General features: G+C 44.3%; 1 protein-coding gene across 1 annotated transcript in view; it reads right to left on the minus strand.

Annotated features, from left to right (window-relative positions):
- Positions 1-18,670, minus strand: part of LOC120017367 (adenosine kinase-like) — a 38,640-nt gene that overhangs the window by 942 nt on the left and 19,028 nt on the right. The window contains exons 3-6 of the mRNA XM_038960118.1: positions 16,929-16,982; positions 7,318-7,396; positions 7,004-7,176; positions 5,202-5,314 (exon numbers count right to left, since the gene is read on the minus strand). Of these exons, the coding sequence (XP_038816046.1) occupies positions 5,202-5,314; positions 7,004-7,176; positions 7,318-7,396; positions 16,929-16,982 (419 nt within the window). The remainder of the gene's footprint in view (positions 1-5,201; positions 5,315-7,003; positions 7,177-7,317; positions 7,397-16,928; positions 16,983-18,670) is intronic.

An 18,670-nucleotide genomic window follows, 5' to 3' on the forward strand; every position in this document is an offset into this window, starting at 1 on the left:
CAATGCTACACAGTATGTTATAATCAATAATACACAGTATGTTATAATCAATGCTACTAAACCTGTTATAATCCATGCTACATAGTATGTTATAACCAATACTACACAGCCTGTTATAATCAATGCTACTAAGGCTGTTATAATTCATGCTACACAGTATGTTATAATCAATACTACGCAGCTTGTTATAACCAATGCTACACAGTATGTTATAATCCATGCTACAAAGCCTGTTATAATCAATGCTACTAAGCCTGTTATAATCAATTTTACACAGCCTGTTATAATCAATGCTACTAAACCTGTTATAATCCATGCTACACGGCCTGTTATAATCAATGCTACTAAGTCTGTTATAATCTATGCTACACAGTATGTTATAATCAATACTACGCAGCCTGTTATAACCAATGCTACACAGTATGTTATAATCAATGCTACTATGCCTGTTATAATCAATGCTACTAAGGCTGTTATAATTCATGCTACACAGTATGTTATAATCAATACTACGCAGCTTGTTATAACCAATGCTACACAGTATGTTATAATCCATGCTACAAAGCCTGTTATAATCAATGCTACTAAGCCTGTTATAATCCATCCTACACAGCCTGTTATAATAAATCCTACACAGCATGTTATAATCAATCCTACACAGCATGTTATAATCAATCCTACACAGTATGTTATAATCAATGCTACACAGCATGTTATAATCAATAATACACAGTATGTTATAATCAATGCTACACAGCCTGTTATAATCCATCCTACACAGCCTGTTATAATCAATCCTACACAGCATGTTATAATCAATAATACACTGTATGTTATAATCAATGCTACACAGCCTGTTATAATCAATGCTACACAGCATGTTATAATCCATCCTACACAGCCTGTTATAATCAATAATACACTATGTTATAATCCATCCTACACAGCCTGTTATAATCCATCCTACACAGCCTGTTATAATCAATCCTACACAGCATGTTATAATCAATAATACACTGTATGTTATAATCAATGCTACACAGCCTGTTATAATCAATGCTACACAGTATGTTATAATCAATGCTACACAGCATGTTATAATCAATGCTACACAGCATGTTATAATCAATGCTACACAGCCTGTTATAATCAATGCTACACAGCCTGTTATAATCAATGCTACACAGTATGTTATAATCAATGCTACACAGACGGTTATAATCAATAATACACCGTATGTTATAATCAATGCTACACAGCATATTATAATCAATAATACACAGTATGTTATAATCAATGCTACACAGTATGTTATAATCAATAATACACTGTATGTTACAATCAATGCTACACAGCCTGTTATAATCAAACCTACACAGCATGTTATAATCAATGCTACACAGCATATTATAATCAATAATACACAGTATGTTATAATCAATGCTACACAGTATGTTATAATCAATAATACACCGTATGTTATAATCAATGCTACTAAACCTGTTATAATCCATGCTACACGGCCTGTTATAATCAATGCTACTAAGTCTGTTATAATCTATGCTACACAGTATGTTATAATCAATACTACGCAGCCTGTTATAACCAATGCTACACAGTATGTTATAATCAATAATACACAGCATGTTATAATCAATGCTACTAAACCTGTTATACTGCTACACAGTATGTTATAATCAATGCTACTCAGCCTGTTATAACCAATGCTACACAGTATGTTATAATCAATAATACACAGTATGTTATAATCAATGCTACTAAACCTGTTATAATCCATGCTACACAGTATGTTATAACCAATACTACACAGCCTGTTATAATCAATGCTACTAAGGCTGTTATAATTCATGCTACACAGTATGTTATAATCAATACTACGCAGCTTGTTATAACCAATGCTACACAGTATGTTATAATCCATGCTACAAAGCCTGTTATAATCAATGCTACTAAGCCTGTTATAATCAATTTTACACAGCCTGTTATAATCAATGCTACTAAACCTGTTATAATCCATGCTACACGGCCTGTTATAATCAATGCTACTAAGTCTGTTATAATCTATGCTACACAGTATGTTATAATCAATACTACGCAGCCTGTTATAACCAATGCTACACAGTATGTTATAATCAATGCTACTATGCCTGTTATAATCAATGCTACTAAGGCTGTTATAATTCATGCTACACAGTATGTTATAATCAATACTACGCAGCTTGTTATAACCAATGCTACACAGTATGTTATAATCCATGCTACAAAGCCTGTTATAATCAATGCTACTAAGCCTGTTATAATCCATCCTACACAGCCTGTTATAATAAATCCTACACAGCATGTTATAATCAATCCTACACAGCATGTTATAATCAATCCTACACAGTATGTTATAATCAATGCTACACAGCATGTTATAATCAATAATACACAGTATGTTATAATCAATGCTACACAGCCTGTTATAATCCATCCTACACAGCCTGTTATAATAAATCCTACACAGCATGTTATAATCAATCCTACACAGCATGTTATAATCAATAATACACTGTATGTTATAATCAATACTACACAGACGGTTATAATCCATCCTACACAGCCTGTTATAATCCAGCCTACACAGCCTGTTATAATCAATCCTACACAGCATGTTATAATCAATACTACACAGACGGTTATAATCCATCCTACACAGCCTGTTATAATCCATCCTACACAGCCTGTTATAATAAATCCTACACAGCATGTTATAATCAATCCTACACAGCATGTTATAATCAATAATACACAGTATGTTATAATCAATGCTACACAGACGGTTATAATCCATCCTACACAGCCTGTTATAATCAATCCTACACAGCATGTTATAATCAATGCTACACAGACGGTTATAATCCATCCTACACAGCCTGTTATAATCAATCCTACACAGCATGTTATAATCAATAATACACAGTATGTTATAATCAATGCTACACAGCATGTTATAATCAATGCTACACAGCATGTTATAATCAATGCTACACAGACGGTTATAATCCATCCTACACAGCCTGTTATAATCAAGCCTACACAGCATGTTATAATCAATCCTACACAGCATGTTATAATCAATAATACACTGTATGTTATAATCAATGCTACACAGCCTGTTATAATCAATGCTACACAGTATGTTATAATCAATGCTACACAGTATGTTATAATCAATGCTACACAGACGGTTATAATCAATAATACACCGTATGTTATAATCAATCCTACACAGCATGTTATAATCAATGCTACACAGCCTGTTATAATCAATCCTACACAGCCTGTTATAATCAATCCTACACAGTATGTTATAATCAATGCTACACAGCCTGTTATAATCCATCCTACACAGCCTGTTATAATCAATCCTACACAGCATGTTATAATCAATAATACACTGTATGTTATAATCAATGCTACACAGCCTGTTATAATCAATGCTACACAGCATGTTATAATCCATCCTACACAGCCTGTTATAATCAATAATACACTATGTTATAATCCATCCTACACAGCCTGTTATAATCCATCCTACACAGCCTGTTATAATCAATCCTACACAGCATGTTATAATCAATAATACACTGTATGTTATAATCAATGCTACACAGCCTGTTATAATCAATGCTACACAGTATGTTATAATCAATGCTACACAGCATGTTATAATCAATGCTACACAGCATGTTATAATCAATGCTACACAGCCTGTTATAATCAATGCTACACAGCCTGTTATAATCAATGCTACACAGTATGTTATAATCAATGCTACACAGACGGTTATAATCAATAATACACCGTATGTTATAATCAATGCTACACAGCATATTATAATCAATAATACACAGTATGTTATAATCAATGCTACACAGTATGTTATAATCAATAATACACTGTATGTTACAATCAATGCTACACAGCCTGTTATAATCAAACCTACACAGCATGTTATAATCAATGCTACACAGCATATTATAATCAATAATACACAGTATGTTATAATCAATGCTACACAGTATGTTATAATCAATAATACACCGTATGTTATAATCAATGCTACACAGCATATTATAATCAATAATACACAGCATGTTATAATCAATGCTACACAGCATGTTATAATCAATAATACACAGCATGTTATAATCAATGCTACACAGCCTGTTATAATCAATAATACACAGCATGTTATAATCAATGCTACACAGCCTGTTATAATCAATGCTACTAAACCTGTTATACTGCTACACAGCCTGTTATAACCAATGCTACACAGTATGTTATAATCAATGCTACTAAGCCTGTTATAATTCATGCTACACAGTATGTTATAATCAATACTACGCAGCCTGTTATAACCAATGCTACACAGTATGTTATAATCAATAATACACAGCATGTTATAATCAATGCTACTAAACCTGTTATACTGCTACACAGTATGTTATAATCAATGCTACGCAGCCTGTTATAACCAATGCTACACAGTATGTTATAATCAATAATACACAGTATGTTATAATCAATGCTACTAAACCTGTTATAATCCATGCTACACAGTATGTTATAACCAATACTACACAGCCTGTTATAATCAATGCTACTAAGGCTGTTATAATTCATGCTACACAGTATGTTATAATCAATACTACGCAGCTTGTTATAACCAATGCTACACAGTATGTTATAATCCATGCTACAAAGCCTGTTATAATCAATGCTACTAAGCCTGTTATAATCAATTTTACACAGCCTGTTATAATCAATGCTACTAAACCTGTTATAATCCATGCTACACGGCCTGTTATAATCAATGCTACTAAGTCTGTTATAATCTATGCTACACAGTATGTTATAATCAATACTACGCAGCCTGTTATAACCAATGCTACACAGTATGTTATAATCAATGCTACTATGCCTGTTATAATCCATGCTACACAGTATGTTATTATTCCATGCTACTAAGTCTGTTATAATCAATTATTCACAGCCTGTTATAATCCATGCTACATAGAATGTTATAATCAATGCCACTAAGCCTGTTATAATCCATGCTACACAGTATGTTATAATCAATGCTACACAGCCTGTTATCAACAATGCTACTCAGTGTGTGTGGTCTTTGTTACTCACAGCGATATAGTAAACTTTGGCTTTTTCCACCAGTTTCCAGTTCTCCTTCAAGTCCAGATGTTTGTCCTTCTTATAACAGTTAGCAGCCGCTAGGTTAGCTACCAGAGACCTGAGAGAGGGAGGGGGGAAGGAAGAGAAGAACGAGTGGAGTTGATGAGAGGGACACAGTGGAGTTACAGTGGTAAGACAAAGTATGTGAACCCTTTGGAATTACCTGGATTTCTGCACAAATTGGTCATGCAATTTGATCTGATCTTCATCTGAGTCACAACAGTAGACAAACACAGTCTGCTTAAACTAATAACACACAAACAATTATACGTTTTCATGTCTTTATTGAATACACTATGTAAACATTCATAGTGTAGGGTGGGAAAAGTATGTGAACCCTTGGATTTAATAACTGGTTGACATATTCTGTAGTTGCGGATCAGACCTGCACAACGGTCAGGAGGCATTCTGGACCATTCATCTTTACAAAACTGTTTCTGTTCAGCAATATTCTTAGGATGTCTGGTGTGAACTGCTCTCTTGAGGTCATGCCACAGCATTTTAAATCGGGTTGAGGTCAGGACTCTGACTGGGCCACTCCAGAATGCGAATTTTCTTCTGTTGAAGCCATTCTGTTGTTGATTTACTTCTGTGTTCTGGGTCGTTGTCCTGTTGCGTCACCAAACTTCTGTTGAGCTTCAATTGGCGGACAGATAGCCTTACATTCTCCTGCAAAATGTCTTGATAAACTTGGGAATACATTTTTCCGTTGATGATTGCAAGCTGTCCAGGCCCTTAGGTAGCAAAGCATCCCCAAACCATGATGCTTCCTCCACCATACTTTACAGTGGGGATGAGGTTTTGATGTTGGTGTGCTGTGCCTTTTTTTCTCCACACATAGTGTTGTGTGTTCCTTCCAAACAACTCAACTTTAGTTTAATCTGTCCAAAGAATATTTTGCCAGAAGCGCTGTAGAACATCCAGGTGCTCTTTTGCAAACTTCCGACAGGAGTGGCGTCTTCCGCGGTGTCCTCCCATGAACACCATTCTTGTTTAGTGTTTAACATATCGTAGACTCGTCAATAGAGATGCTAGCATGTTCAGAGATTTCTGTAAGTCTTAGCTGACACCCTAGGATTCTTCTTAACCTCATTGTGCATTCTGCACTGTGCTCTTGCAGTCATCTTTGCAGGACGGCCACTCCTAGGGAGAGTAGCAACAGTGCTGAACTTTCTCCATTTATAGACAATTTGTCTTACTGTGGACTGATGAACATCAAGCCTTTTTGAGATACTTTTGTAACCCTTTCCAGCTTTATGCAAGTAATTCTTAATCTGAGATCTTTGTTTGAGGCATGGTTCACATCAGGTAATGCTTCTTGTGAATAGCAAACTCAAATTGTGTGAGTGTTTTGTATAGGGCAGGGCAACTCAAACCATCTCGAATCTGATCTCATTGATTGGACTTCAGGTTAGCTGACTCCAGACTCCAATTATGTTTTGGAGAAGTCATTAGCCTAGGGGTTCACATACTTTTTCCAACCTACACTGTGAATGTTCCAATGATGAATTCAATATATACAATAAAAAATACAATAATTACTGTGTTATTAGTTTAAGCACATTGTGTTTGTCTATTGTTGTGACTAAGATGAAGATCAGATCAAATTTTATGACCAATCTATGCAGAAATCCAGGTAATTACAAAGGGTTCACATACTTTTTCTTGCCACTGTAGATGGAGTGGAGTCTTGACCTGTTGTCCTGCGAGTGTGTGCATGTGTATATTATGAGAGTGTCGTGTTTACCTGTTGTCTCCGGTGATGCATGCGGCGCAGGTCCCTGTAGCCTCCTCTGTTTGCTCATAGTAGTGGGCGTCCACGTGGGCCTCCTCTGCCTTCTGCTTCAAAATCTCCCCAAACTTATCCTCTCCGATACAGCCGAAGAACGTACACACCTTGTGGGGCTCCTGGATCATCCACTGTGTGTGTGTTCCAAGTAGGTTAGAGTGTGTGGAGTGTGTCAGTGTGTGTGAATGAAACATACCTGGGCAACCTTTACACATTTTGAAAAAGGTACAGTGGGATAGTGTAATGACTAAATGTGTGTGTGTGTGTCATACCTGGGCGATTTTTATAGAGTTCTGTGTAGCTCCTCCGGCATGGTACTCTACTTTAAACTTTTTGACAATCTCTTCAAACCTACAACACACATGCACGTACAATGTTTAAGACAACAGGGAAGTTTGTTATATGGTTTCAAGCTTTACTATGATTCACTACATATGGTATGAGAAACATCATATTTTCTCCTGAGACAGAGCTAAAGACCATTATGGCCCCAGTAGCTCCAAGTAACATGTTCTGTTCTCTATACATAGGAGCCTTATCACCTACTGATAACACACACAGACAGACAGAGATAGTGTGAGAGATGGAGAGGGGATGGTAGAGGGGGAGAGAAGAAGGTGTTTGCGTGCGTACATGTGCGGGTCCACGTGTGTATTAATGGGGGGATGCATGTTAAACGGGAGCTAAAATAGGGCTGGCCCAGCAGAACACAGAGCTAAGGATGAGATTTTGCGAGACTGTTTGCGCCATTGGCTGAAAGAGACACACAGGAGTGAATCAGAGGCCTTCCCCCTCCAGCACAGCTATTTCCCAACCTTAGTGGTTTGTTTACTGCCCAGTCTGTCTGCTGACTCAACTAGAGCAGGGTGGTTGTGTGCTAACAGAACAGCTGAGGTCAGTATTGGTCACAACTCAAACATCTGGACAGGAATGGACTAAGGCTGGGGGGGAAGGGGGCCAACACACCTAGGACACAGCTCAAACACCTAAACCTGGGGTCTGTTCAGAATGACACAAAGTTACAAAACGCTCAGATAGAAATGTATTGTGTAGAACATACATCATTGTCTGAAGAGTTGTCACGCCCTGGCCTTAGTTATCTTTGTTTTCTTTATTATTTTAGTTAGGTCAGGGTGTGACATGGGGGATGTATGTGTTATGTATTGTCTAGGGGTTTTGTATGTTTATAGGGCAGTGTCTAGTCTAGGTGTTTGTATGTCTATGGCTGCCTAGATTGGTTCTCAATTAGAGGCAGCTGTTGATCATTGTCTCTGATTGGGAACCATATTTAGGCAGCCATATTCATTGGGTATTTCGTGGGTTATTGTCTATATGTAAGTTGCCTGTGTCTGCACTTATTGTAATTATAGCTTCACGTTCGTTTGTTGTTTTTATATAGTTTGTTTAAGTGTTCTTCGTCTTCGTTATAATAAATAGAAGATGTATTGTTATCATGCTGCGCCTTGGTCCTCTCTTCATCCAACATACAACGATCGTGACAAGAGTAGAATAAATCAACTAATTTATATCTGCAGCCTCCTGCAGTGAGACGTTTCTCCTCGACCAATAAGAATGCCTGGATTAGAGCAGAGGGAAACTCCCAAGGCTACAACAAAACTCTGCACAGCTGAGACTGTTGCTCCCTCTGTCTGGACATGCTCCAGATATACTAATTATGTACAGATTTTCTGGGGCAGAATGAATCAAACGTCTCAGAGTAAGGGCTTTCCCACATAGTTTTGAGCTTTAGTTTGAATCAGTCCGATTATTTATTACATTGTATTTCTTTTTTTTGGTCCGGTTGGTTTCACATTGCCAAATGTCAAACTAACAAAAATTCCCAAACAAAAACCACGTGTCCATGCAAGTCATTTGTTCATTGGAAAAAATGCTCACGTTAAATCCATCTATGAGCATCATGAAGCATCAGTTGTGTGTCCCAATCTTCATAATACTTTCGCTTTGGTCTTCCAACAACACGCGGGAGGAAACTGAGCAATAGCCACTCCAACTGCAATGTGAATAGGCTATTCAGTAACTTATATTCCCATTATAGCCCACATCGCCCCTAATCGGATGCGCTCATAAATGCGCTTCTCCTCACAGAATGTTTCAGAGATGCATTTTGCAACCAATCATACGTTCTCACCTACAGTGAACCACGGTGCAATGTTTAGTGTGCTCCCGAGTGCGATAGTGTTCACACCAGTCCAAACAAACCCAATTAGGGGGGAAACGCACTAGAGTTGTTAAAGCAACGCTCCAAAACAATTCAACGTGAAAGCCCCCTAAGAGTGCTGATCTAGGATCAGGTTCCCCGTGTCCATGTAATCGTATTAATTGTGATCTAATTGGCAAAACTGATCCCAAATCAGCACTCCTTCTCTGAGACGCTTAGTTAATAGGTCCTTATCAATAATTTGCCTGCTGGAGGGCAAGGAGACCCCCAGCTCCGCTAAAACTATTGACAACTGTGTGTCGTGTTCAAGGGATTGTTAAATAAATGTTAAATATTTAGTTGGAATATCATCACCTATTGAAGAGCATAGCCAGAACTACACATTTCCAATTACTTCATGCAAAACAATTGCACACATTTAGCTCTATCATCAGAGTTATACAGCAAGTAACTGCATTATTTTCATGATCAGTAAACATCAATTGATCGTGTAATTTCAGATACGTGTGTAACGGTAGTCCTCCTCCTCTTCATCCGAAGAGGAGGAGCATGGATTGAACCAAGGCGCAGCGTTTTGGAATGACATGATTTATTTAAGACACGACAAAACAACGAAGACAGAAAACGAACTATACTTGAATTAACTAACAAAATAACAAAACGAATGTAGACAGACCTGGACGACGAACTTACATGAAACACGAAGAACGCAATAACAGGAAAACTGACTACACAAAAACCGAACAAACATACCGAGAACAGTCCCGTGTGGCGTAACATACAGACACTGACACAGGAGACATCCACCCACAACAAACAGTGTGAAAACACCTACCTTAATATGACTCTCAATCAGAGGAAATGAAAAACACCTGCCTCTAATTGAGAGCCATATTAGGTACCCATTAACCAACATAGAAACAGAAAACATAGACTGCCCACCCAAACTCACGTCCTGACCAACTAACACATACAAAAACTAACAGAAAACAGGTCAGGAACGTGACATAACCCCCCCCTTAAGGTGCGAACTCCGGGCGCACCAGCACAAAGTCTAGGGGAGGGTCTGGGTGGGCATCTGACCACGGTGGTGGTTCAGGCTCAGGGCGAGGTCCCCACCCCACCATAGTCAATTCCAGCTTACATCTCCCCCTTAGAATGACCACCCTCTTTCTCCACCCACCTAATATAAGGGGCAACACCAAGACAAGGTAGCTCAGGACAGCGAGGTAGGTCGAGATAGAGAGGTAGCTCAGGATAGAGGGGCAACTCCGGACTGAAAGGCAGCTCCGGACAGAGAGACAGCTCTGGACTGAGGGGCAGTTCTGGATTACTGGCAGCTCCGGGCTGGCTGACGGCTCTGGACGCTCATGGCTGGCTGACGGCTCTGGACGCTCATGGCTGGCTGACGGCTCTGGACGCTCATGGCTGGCTGACGGCTCTGGACGCTCATGGCTGGCTGACGGCTCTGGACGCTCATGGCTGGCTGGCGGCTCTGGACGCTCATGGCTCACTGGCGGCTCTGGACGCTCATGGCTCACTGGCGGCTCTGGCAGATCCTGTCTGGTTGGCGGCTCTGGCAGATCCTGTCTGGTTGGCGGCTCTGGCAGATCCTGTCTGGTTGGCGGCTCTGGCAGATCCTGTCTGGTTGGCGGCTCTGGCAGATCCTGACTGACGAATGGCTCTAGCGGCTCCTGACTGACTAACGGCTCTGACAGCTCGGGACAGACGGGCGGCTCTAATGGCTCGGGACAGACGGATGGCTCAGACGGCGCTGGGGAGACGGATGGCTCAGACGGCGCTGGGGAGACGGATGGCTCAGATGGCGCTGAGGAGACGGATGGCTCAGATGGCGCTGCGGAGACGGATGGCTCAGATGGCGCTGCGGAGACGGATGGGTCAGACTGATCCTGTCTGGCGGAAGGCTTTGGCTGCTCCTGTCTAGCGGAAGGCTCTAGCGGCTCCTGTCTGGCGGAAGGCTCTAGCGGCTCCTGTCTGGCGGAAGGCTCTGTAGGCTCATGGCAGACGGGCGGCTTTGCAGGCTCATGGCAGACGGGCGGCTTTGAAGGCTCAATACAGACGGGCAGTTCATGCGGCGCTTGGCAGACGGACAGTTCAGGCGCCGTTGGGCAGACGGCAGACTCTGGCCGGCTGAAACGCACTGTAGGCCTGGTGCCGAAACTGGAGGCACCGGACTGGAGACACGCACTTCAAGCCTAGTGCGGGGAGCAGGGACAGGGCACACTGACCTCTCGAAGCGCACTATAGGCCTGGTGTGTGGTGCCGGCACTGGTGGCACCGGGCTGAGTGCACGCACATCAGGACGAGTACGGGGAGAAGGAACAGTGCGTACAGGGCTCTGGAGACGCACAGGAGGCTTAGTGCGTGGTGCCGGAACTGGAGGCACTGGGCTGGAGACACGCACCATAGGGAGAGTGCGTGGAGGAGGAACAGGGCTCTGGAGACGCACTGGAAGCCTGGTGCGTAGTGTAGGCACTGGTGGTACTGGGCTGGGGCGGGGAGGTAGCGCCGGAAATACCGGACCGTGCAAGCGTACTGGCTCCCTTGAGCATTGAGCCTGCCCAACCTTACCTGGTTGAATGCTCCCCGTCGCCCTACCAGTGCGGGGAGGTGGAATAACCCGCACCGGGCTATGTAGGCGAACCGGGGACACCATGCGTAAGGCTGGTGCCATGTATGCCGGCCCGAGGAGACGCACTGGAGACCAGACGCGTTGAGCCGGCCTCATGGCACCTGGCTCAATGCCCAATCTAGCCCTACCAGTGCGGGGAGGTGGAATAACCCGCACCGGGCTATGCACACGTACAGGAGACACCGTGCGCTCTACTGCGTAACACGGCGTCTGCCCGTACTCCCGCTCTCCACGGTTAGCCTGGGAAGTGGGCGCAGGTCTCCTACCTGCCCTTGGCCCACTACCTCTTAGCCCCCCCCCCAAGAAATTTTTGGGGTTTCTTCACGGGCTTCCGTGCTAGCCGCGTACCTTCATAAATCCGGTTTTGAGCTTCATTCTCCGGTTTCCAGCCACGTCTCTTTGCTGCCTCCTCATACCACCGCTCCTGGGCTCGCGCTGCTTCCATCTCCTCACGAGCGCGGCGATATTCCCCAATGTGCGCCCAGTGTCCTTTTCCCTCCAATACTTCCTCCCAAGTCCATGATTCCTGTGTAGCAGGCCACTGCTCGAATTCACGCCGCTTGGTTCTGGATCGGTGGGTGGTTCTGTAACGGTAGTCCTCCTCCTCTTCATCCGAAGAGGAGGAGCATGGATTGAACCAAGGCGCAGCGTTTTGGAATGACATGATTTATTTAAGACACGACAAAACAACGAAGACAGAAAACGAACTATACTTGAATTAACTAACAAAATAACAAAACGAATGTAGACAGACCTGGACGACGAACTTACATGAAACACGAAGAACGCAATAACAGGAAAACTGACTACACAAAAACCGAACAAACATACCGAGAACAGTCCCGTGTGGCGTAACATACAGACACTGACACAGGAGACATCCACCCACAACAAACAGTGTGAAAACACCTACCTTAATATGACTCTCAATCAGAGGAAATGAAAAACACCTGCCTCTAATTGAGAGCCATATTAGGTACCCATTAACCAACATAGAAACAGAAAACATAGACTGCCCACCCAAACTCACGTCCTGACCAACTAACACATACAAAAACTAACAGAAAACAGGTCAGGAACGTGACATAACCCCCCCCTTAAGGTGCGAACTCCGGGCGCACCAGCACAAAGTCTAGGGGAGGGTCTGGGTGGGCATCTGACCACGGTGGTGGTTCAGGCTCAGGGCGAGGTCCCCACCCCACCATAGTCAATTCCAGCTTACATCTCCCCCTTAGAATGACCACCCTCTTTCTCCACCCACCTAATATAAGGGGCAACACCAAGACAAGGTAGCTCAGGACAGCGAGGTAGGTCGAGATAGAGAGGTAGCTCAGGATAGAGGGGCAACTCCGGACTGAAAGGCAGCTCCGGACAGAGAGACAGCTCTGGACTGAGGGGCAGTTCTGGATTACTGGCAGCTCCGGGCTGGCTGACGGCTCTGGACGCTCATGGCTGGCTGACGGCTCTGGACGCTCATGGCTGGCTGACGGCTCTGGACGCTCATGGCTGGCTGACGGCTCTGGACGCTCATGGCTGGCTGACGGCTCTGGACGCTCATGGCTGGCTGACGGCTCTGGACGCTCATGGCTGGCTGACGGCTCTGGACGCTCATGGCTGGCTGGCGGCTCTGGACGCTCATGGCTCACTGGCGGCTCTGGACGCTCATGGCTCACTGGCGGCTCTGGCAGATCCTGTCTGGTTGGCGGTTCTGGCAGATCCTGTCTGGTTGGCGGCTCTGGCAGATCCTGTCTGGTTGGCGGCTCTGGCAGATCCTGTCTGGTTGGCGGCTCTGGCAGATCCTGACTGACGAATGGCTCTAGCGGCTCCTGACTGACTAACGGCTCTGACAGCTCGGGACAGACGGGCGGCTCTAATGGCTCGGGACAGACGGATGGCTCAGACGGCGCTGGGGAGACGGATGGCTCAGACGGCGCTGGGGAGACGGATGGCTCAGATGGCGCTGAGGAGACGGATGGCTCAGATGGCGCTGCGGAGACGGATGGCTCAGATGGCGCTGCGGAGACGGATGGCTCAGACTGATCCTGTCTGGCGGAAGGCTTTGGCTGCTCCTGTCTAGCGGAAGGCTCTAGCGGCTCCTGTCTGGCGGAAGGCTCTAGCGGCTCCTGTCTGGCGGAAGGCTCTGTAGGCTCATGGCAGACGGGCGGCTTTGCAGGCTCATGGCAGACGGGCGGCTTTGAAGGCTCAATACAGACGGGCAGTTCATGCGGCGCTTGGCAGACGGACAGTTCAGGCGCCGTTGGGCAGACGGCAGACTCTGGCCGGCTGAAACGCACTGTAGGCCTGGTGCGTGGTGCCGAAACTGGAGGCACCGGACTGGAGACACGCACTTCAAGCCTAGTGCGGGGAGCAGGGACAGGGCACACTGACCTCTCGAAGCGCACTATAGGCCTGGTGTGTGGTGCCGGCACTGGTGGCACCGGGCTGAGTGCACGCACATCAGGACGAGTACGGGGAGAAGGAACAGTGCGTACAGGGCTCTGGAGACGCACAGGAGGCTTAGTGCGTGGTGCCGGAACTGGAGGCACTGGGCTGGAGACACGCACCATAGGGAGAGTGCGTGGAGGAGGAACAGGGCTCTGGAGACGCACTGGAAGCCTGGTGCGTAGTGTAGGCACTGGTGGTACTGGGCTGGGGCGGGGAGGTAGCGCCGGAAATACCGGACCGTGCAAGCGTACTGGCTCCCTTGAGCATTGAGCCTGCCCAACCTTACCTGGTTGAATGCTCCCCGTCGCCCTACCAGTGCGGGGAGGTGGAATAACCCGCACCGGGCTATGTAGGCGAACCGGGGACACCATGCGTAAGGCTGGTGCCATGTATGCCGGCCCGAGGAGACGCACTGGAGACCAGACGTGTTGAGCCGGCCTCATGGCACCTGGCTCAATGCCCAATCTAGCCCTACCAGTGCGGGGAGGTGGAATAACCCGCACCGGGCTATGCACACGTACAGGAGACACCGTGCGCTCTACTGCGTAACACGGCGTCTGCCCGTACTCCCGCTCTCCACGGTTAGCCTGGGAAGTGGGCGCAGGTCTCCTACCTGCCCTTGGCCCACTACCTCTTAGCCCCCCCCCAAGAAATTTTTGGGGTTTCTTCACGGGCTTCCGTGCTAGCCGCGTACCTTCATAAATCCGGTTTTGAGCTTCATTCTCCGGTTTCCAGCCACGTCTCTTTGCTGCCTCCTCATACCACCGCTCCTGGGCTCGCGCTGCTTCCATCTCCTCACGAGCGCGGCGATATTCCCCAATGTGCGCCCAGTGTCCTTTTCCCTCCAATACTTCCTCCCAAGTCCATGATTCCTGTGTAGCAGGCCACTGCTCGAATTCACGCCGCTTGGTTCTGGATCGGTGGGTGGTTCTGTAACGGTAGTCCTCCTCCTCTTCATCCGAAGAGGAGGAGCATGGATTGAACCAAGGCGCAGCGTTTTGGAATGACATGATTTATTTAAGACACGACAAAACAACGAAGACAGAAAACGAACTATACTTGAATTAACTAACAAAATAACAAAACGAATGTAGACAGACCTGGACGACGAACTTACATGAAACACGAAGAACGCAATAACAGGAAAACTGACTACACAAAAACCGAACGAACAAACATACCGAGAACAGTCCCGTGTGGTGTAACATACAGACACTGACACAGGAGACATCCACCCACAACAAACAGTGTGAAAACACCTACCTTAATATGACTCTCAATCAGAGGAAATGAAAAACACCTGCCTCTAATTGAGAGCCATATTAGGTACCCATTAACCAACATAGAAACAGAAAACATAGACTGCCCACCCAAACTCACGTCCTGACCAACTAACACATACAAAAACTAACAGAAAACAGGTCAGGAACGTGACAACGTGAGGGTAGCCTCACGATATCAGCCACCATTCATTTGATATTTGAGTGATATAAAATAAAAGTGAACTATACCTGACAAGTCTGAGTGGTTTAGGTTAATTTTCTATCCTTTGTGGGCTCTGCCTGTCAAGCAGCAGAAGGGCGCATTTGCCGATGTACTGTTGGCTGATAATGTTTACTTTGCAATGTACCGGTATAAACTTTGTACAGTTGGCTAAACATAGTGGTAAGTAGAACTAATGACTGCTTTGCACACTCTTGGCATTCTCTCAACCAGCTTCATGAGGTCATTAGGTAGTCACCTGGAATGCATTTCAATTAACATGTGTGCCTACTTAAAAGTTCATTTGTGGAATTTCTTTCCTTCTTAATGTTTGTTTAACACTTTTTTGGTTACTACATGATTCCATATGTGTTATTTCATAGACCGGTAGGGTAGTTAACAAGCTAACTTTCAGGAAATAAACTAGATGGCTATATCCAAATATTGTTTGATTTGCTTGCCATCTATAATGGTGATGACAGTAGTCCGACTGACAACTTTGCCAGGGCGAGAACTTGCTGATGTCAAGCTCTTTCCAAAAGCCTAATATCTGATGAAGCAAGCTAAATGCTTAGCTAGCTAGCTACATGCCAAATTCATCTCCCAACACCAAAAGAAGTGCTCAATGTTTTACGGTACAACATTCATATGATATACGGATCTGATCTGAATACAACGTTGGTTGTACCCTACTGAACCATGGGGAAAACCTCCACGGTCCTGTCCTTCACCGCAGCTGTCTTCTTATCTCTATGTGGTTAAATGTAGACTTTCTTCCTCAAACTGCTTTTGCCCGGAGGGAGGGGGAGGTTAGGCCTCTTGCCCTTCTATTGGCTAGTTCTGAACCTCCTGCCCCATCATTGGCTAGACTCGTCCTGGTGAATTCTAGAACGTGTCTGTTCTGTCCAGCCCACTCCGGGAAAGAGAACAGCTCAGTGTGCGAACTTACGGACCCTATATGTGTGCCTGAACAGGGACCACAGTCAATCAGGAGTTTAAAATGGAAAAACACTTCTTCATGCAACAAAGAAATAAGGCAAATGTGAGGCAACTGAGACTTTAGATGAACCTCGGACGATGTTGAATGATTGATTGAATTAATGTGAGTGGTAGGAGGTACCCACAATGCTTTATGCTTGTCCTCGGCCAGGATCTGGTCGTTGGGCTTCAGACCGTACCTGAGAGAGAGAGAGAGCGAGAGAGAAGGGAAGGGGAGGGAACGAAAGAAAGAGATGAGTATCTTTCAGTCATTGAGGATGAAAAAACAGGAGAGCTTCAGAGGACAAAGTCTGAGTCTGTGCCCTTTAAATGTCATTTTCTAACACTGAGAAATCCCCTCTGATTATATACATACGCACACAACGAGGTGATTAAAACCCACTCCACTTTAATCAGGATCTAGTTGATTACTTTACACCACAGCTCTCTCTGGATTTATCAGCTTTGTGTGTGTGTGTGTGTGTGTGTGTGTGTGTGTGTGTGTGTGTGTGCGTGTGTGTGTGTGTGTGTGTGTGTGTGTGTGTGTGTGTGTTGAATGTGAGTCTAGACTAATATTATTGTTCTGTAAAACCAAAGAATGTTCAAGGTTTGGTCCCATTCTAGTTCTAATCCATTGTTTACGTAAGTGGTCTGAGACAGACTGGTCTCGGGGCTGTAATCTAGCAGAGCCCTTTGATCCGCTCCCACTACATACAACTACTAAACACTAATTAAACCTGTATAAACTTTATCCAAACCCCACTAACCCTTAACATTCTCTCACTACATACAGCTACTACCCTAACATAGGAGCTACACCAGTGCATTGAGGAGCGTCTCACGCTCGGAAAAAGTTACAGGTCTAGTGTAGCAGGCCAGTAACCCTACTGCTTCAGTCTAGATACATTTCCTCCCCTCTGCACTCATCATCTCTCCCCTTTTCTCTTCATTTGGTGACATACAACTTCATAGCACTGTGACATGATGGTACAGGCCAGAGGAGTGACAGACACGCAATCTGGTTCCTTACTATGGCCATCTCCACTACCGGTCAAAAGCTTTAGAACACCTACTCACTCAAGGGTTTTTCTTAATGTTTTACTATTTTCTACATTGTAGAATAATAGTGAAGACATCAAAACGATGAAATAACACATATGGAATCATGTAGTAACCAAACAAGGGTTAAACAAATCAAAATATATTTGAGATTTGAGATTTTTCAAATAGCCACCCTTTGCCTCGATGACAGCTTTGCACACTCTTGGCATTCTCTCTAGTTTCATGAGGTAGTCAACTGGAATGCATTTCAATTAACAGGTGTGCCTTCTTAAAAGTTCATTTGTGGAATTTCTTTTTTTAATATGAACTTGGTCTTTTGCCAAATAGGGCTATCTTCTGTATACCCCCCCACCTTCTCACAACACATCTGATTGGCTCAAACACATTAACAAATGAACTTTTAAGGCACACCTGTTAATTGAAATGCATTCCAGGTGACTACCTCATGAAGCTGGTTGAGAGAATGCCAAGCATGTGCAAAGCTGTCATCAAGTCAAAGGGTGGCTACTTTGAAGAATCTAAAATATTACTACATGATTCCATTCGTGTTATTTCATAGTTTTGATGTCTTCGCTATTATTTCACCATGTAGAAAATAGTAAAAATAAAGAAAAACCCTTGAATGAGTAGGTGTTCTACTTTTTTGACAGGGTAGTGTACACGTGACATCTCTGAGCCCATGCCAGCCAAGACGCCACTGATAGGACAGGGGTGAGGGAGGAGAGGGGGGATGAAGAGAGTGCGAGATGGGTGAGGAGTGGGGGAGAGTGGTGAGAAATGAGGCCAGGGAAATAGTTTGGCTTTGGCCTAATGAAATGATTGGACG

The sequence above is a fragment of the Salvelinus namaycush genome, chromosome 22, assembly GCF_016432855.1.
Source record: "Salvelinus namaycush isolate Seneca chromosome 22, SaNama_1.0, whole genome shotgun sequence".
In the NCBI taxonomy this organism is placed as follows: Eukaryota; Metazoa; Chordata; class Actinopteri; order Salmoniformes; family Salmonidae; genus Salvelinus; species Salvelinus namaycush.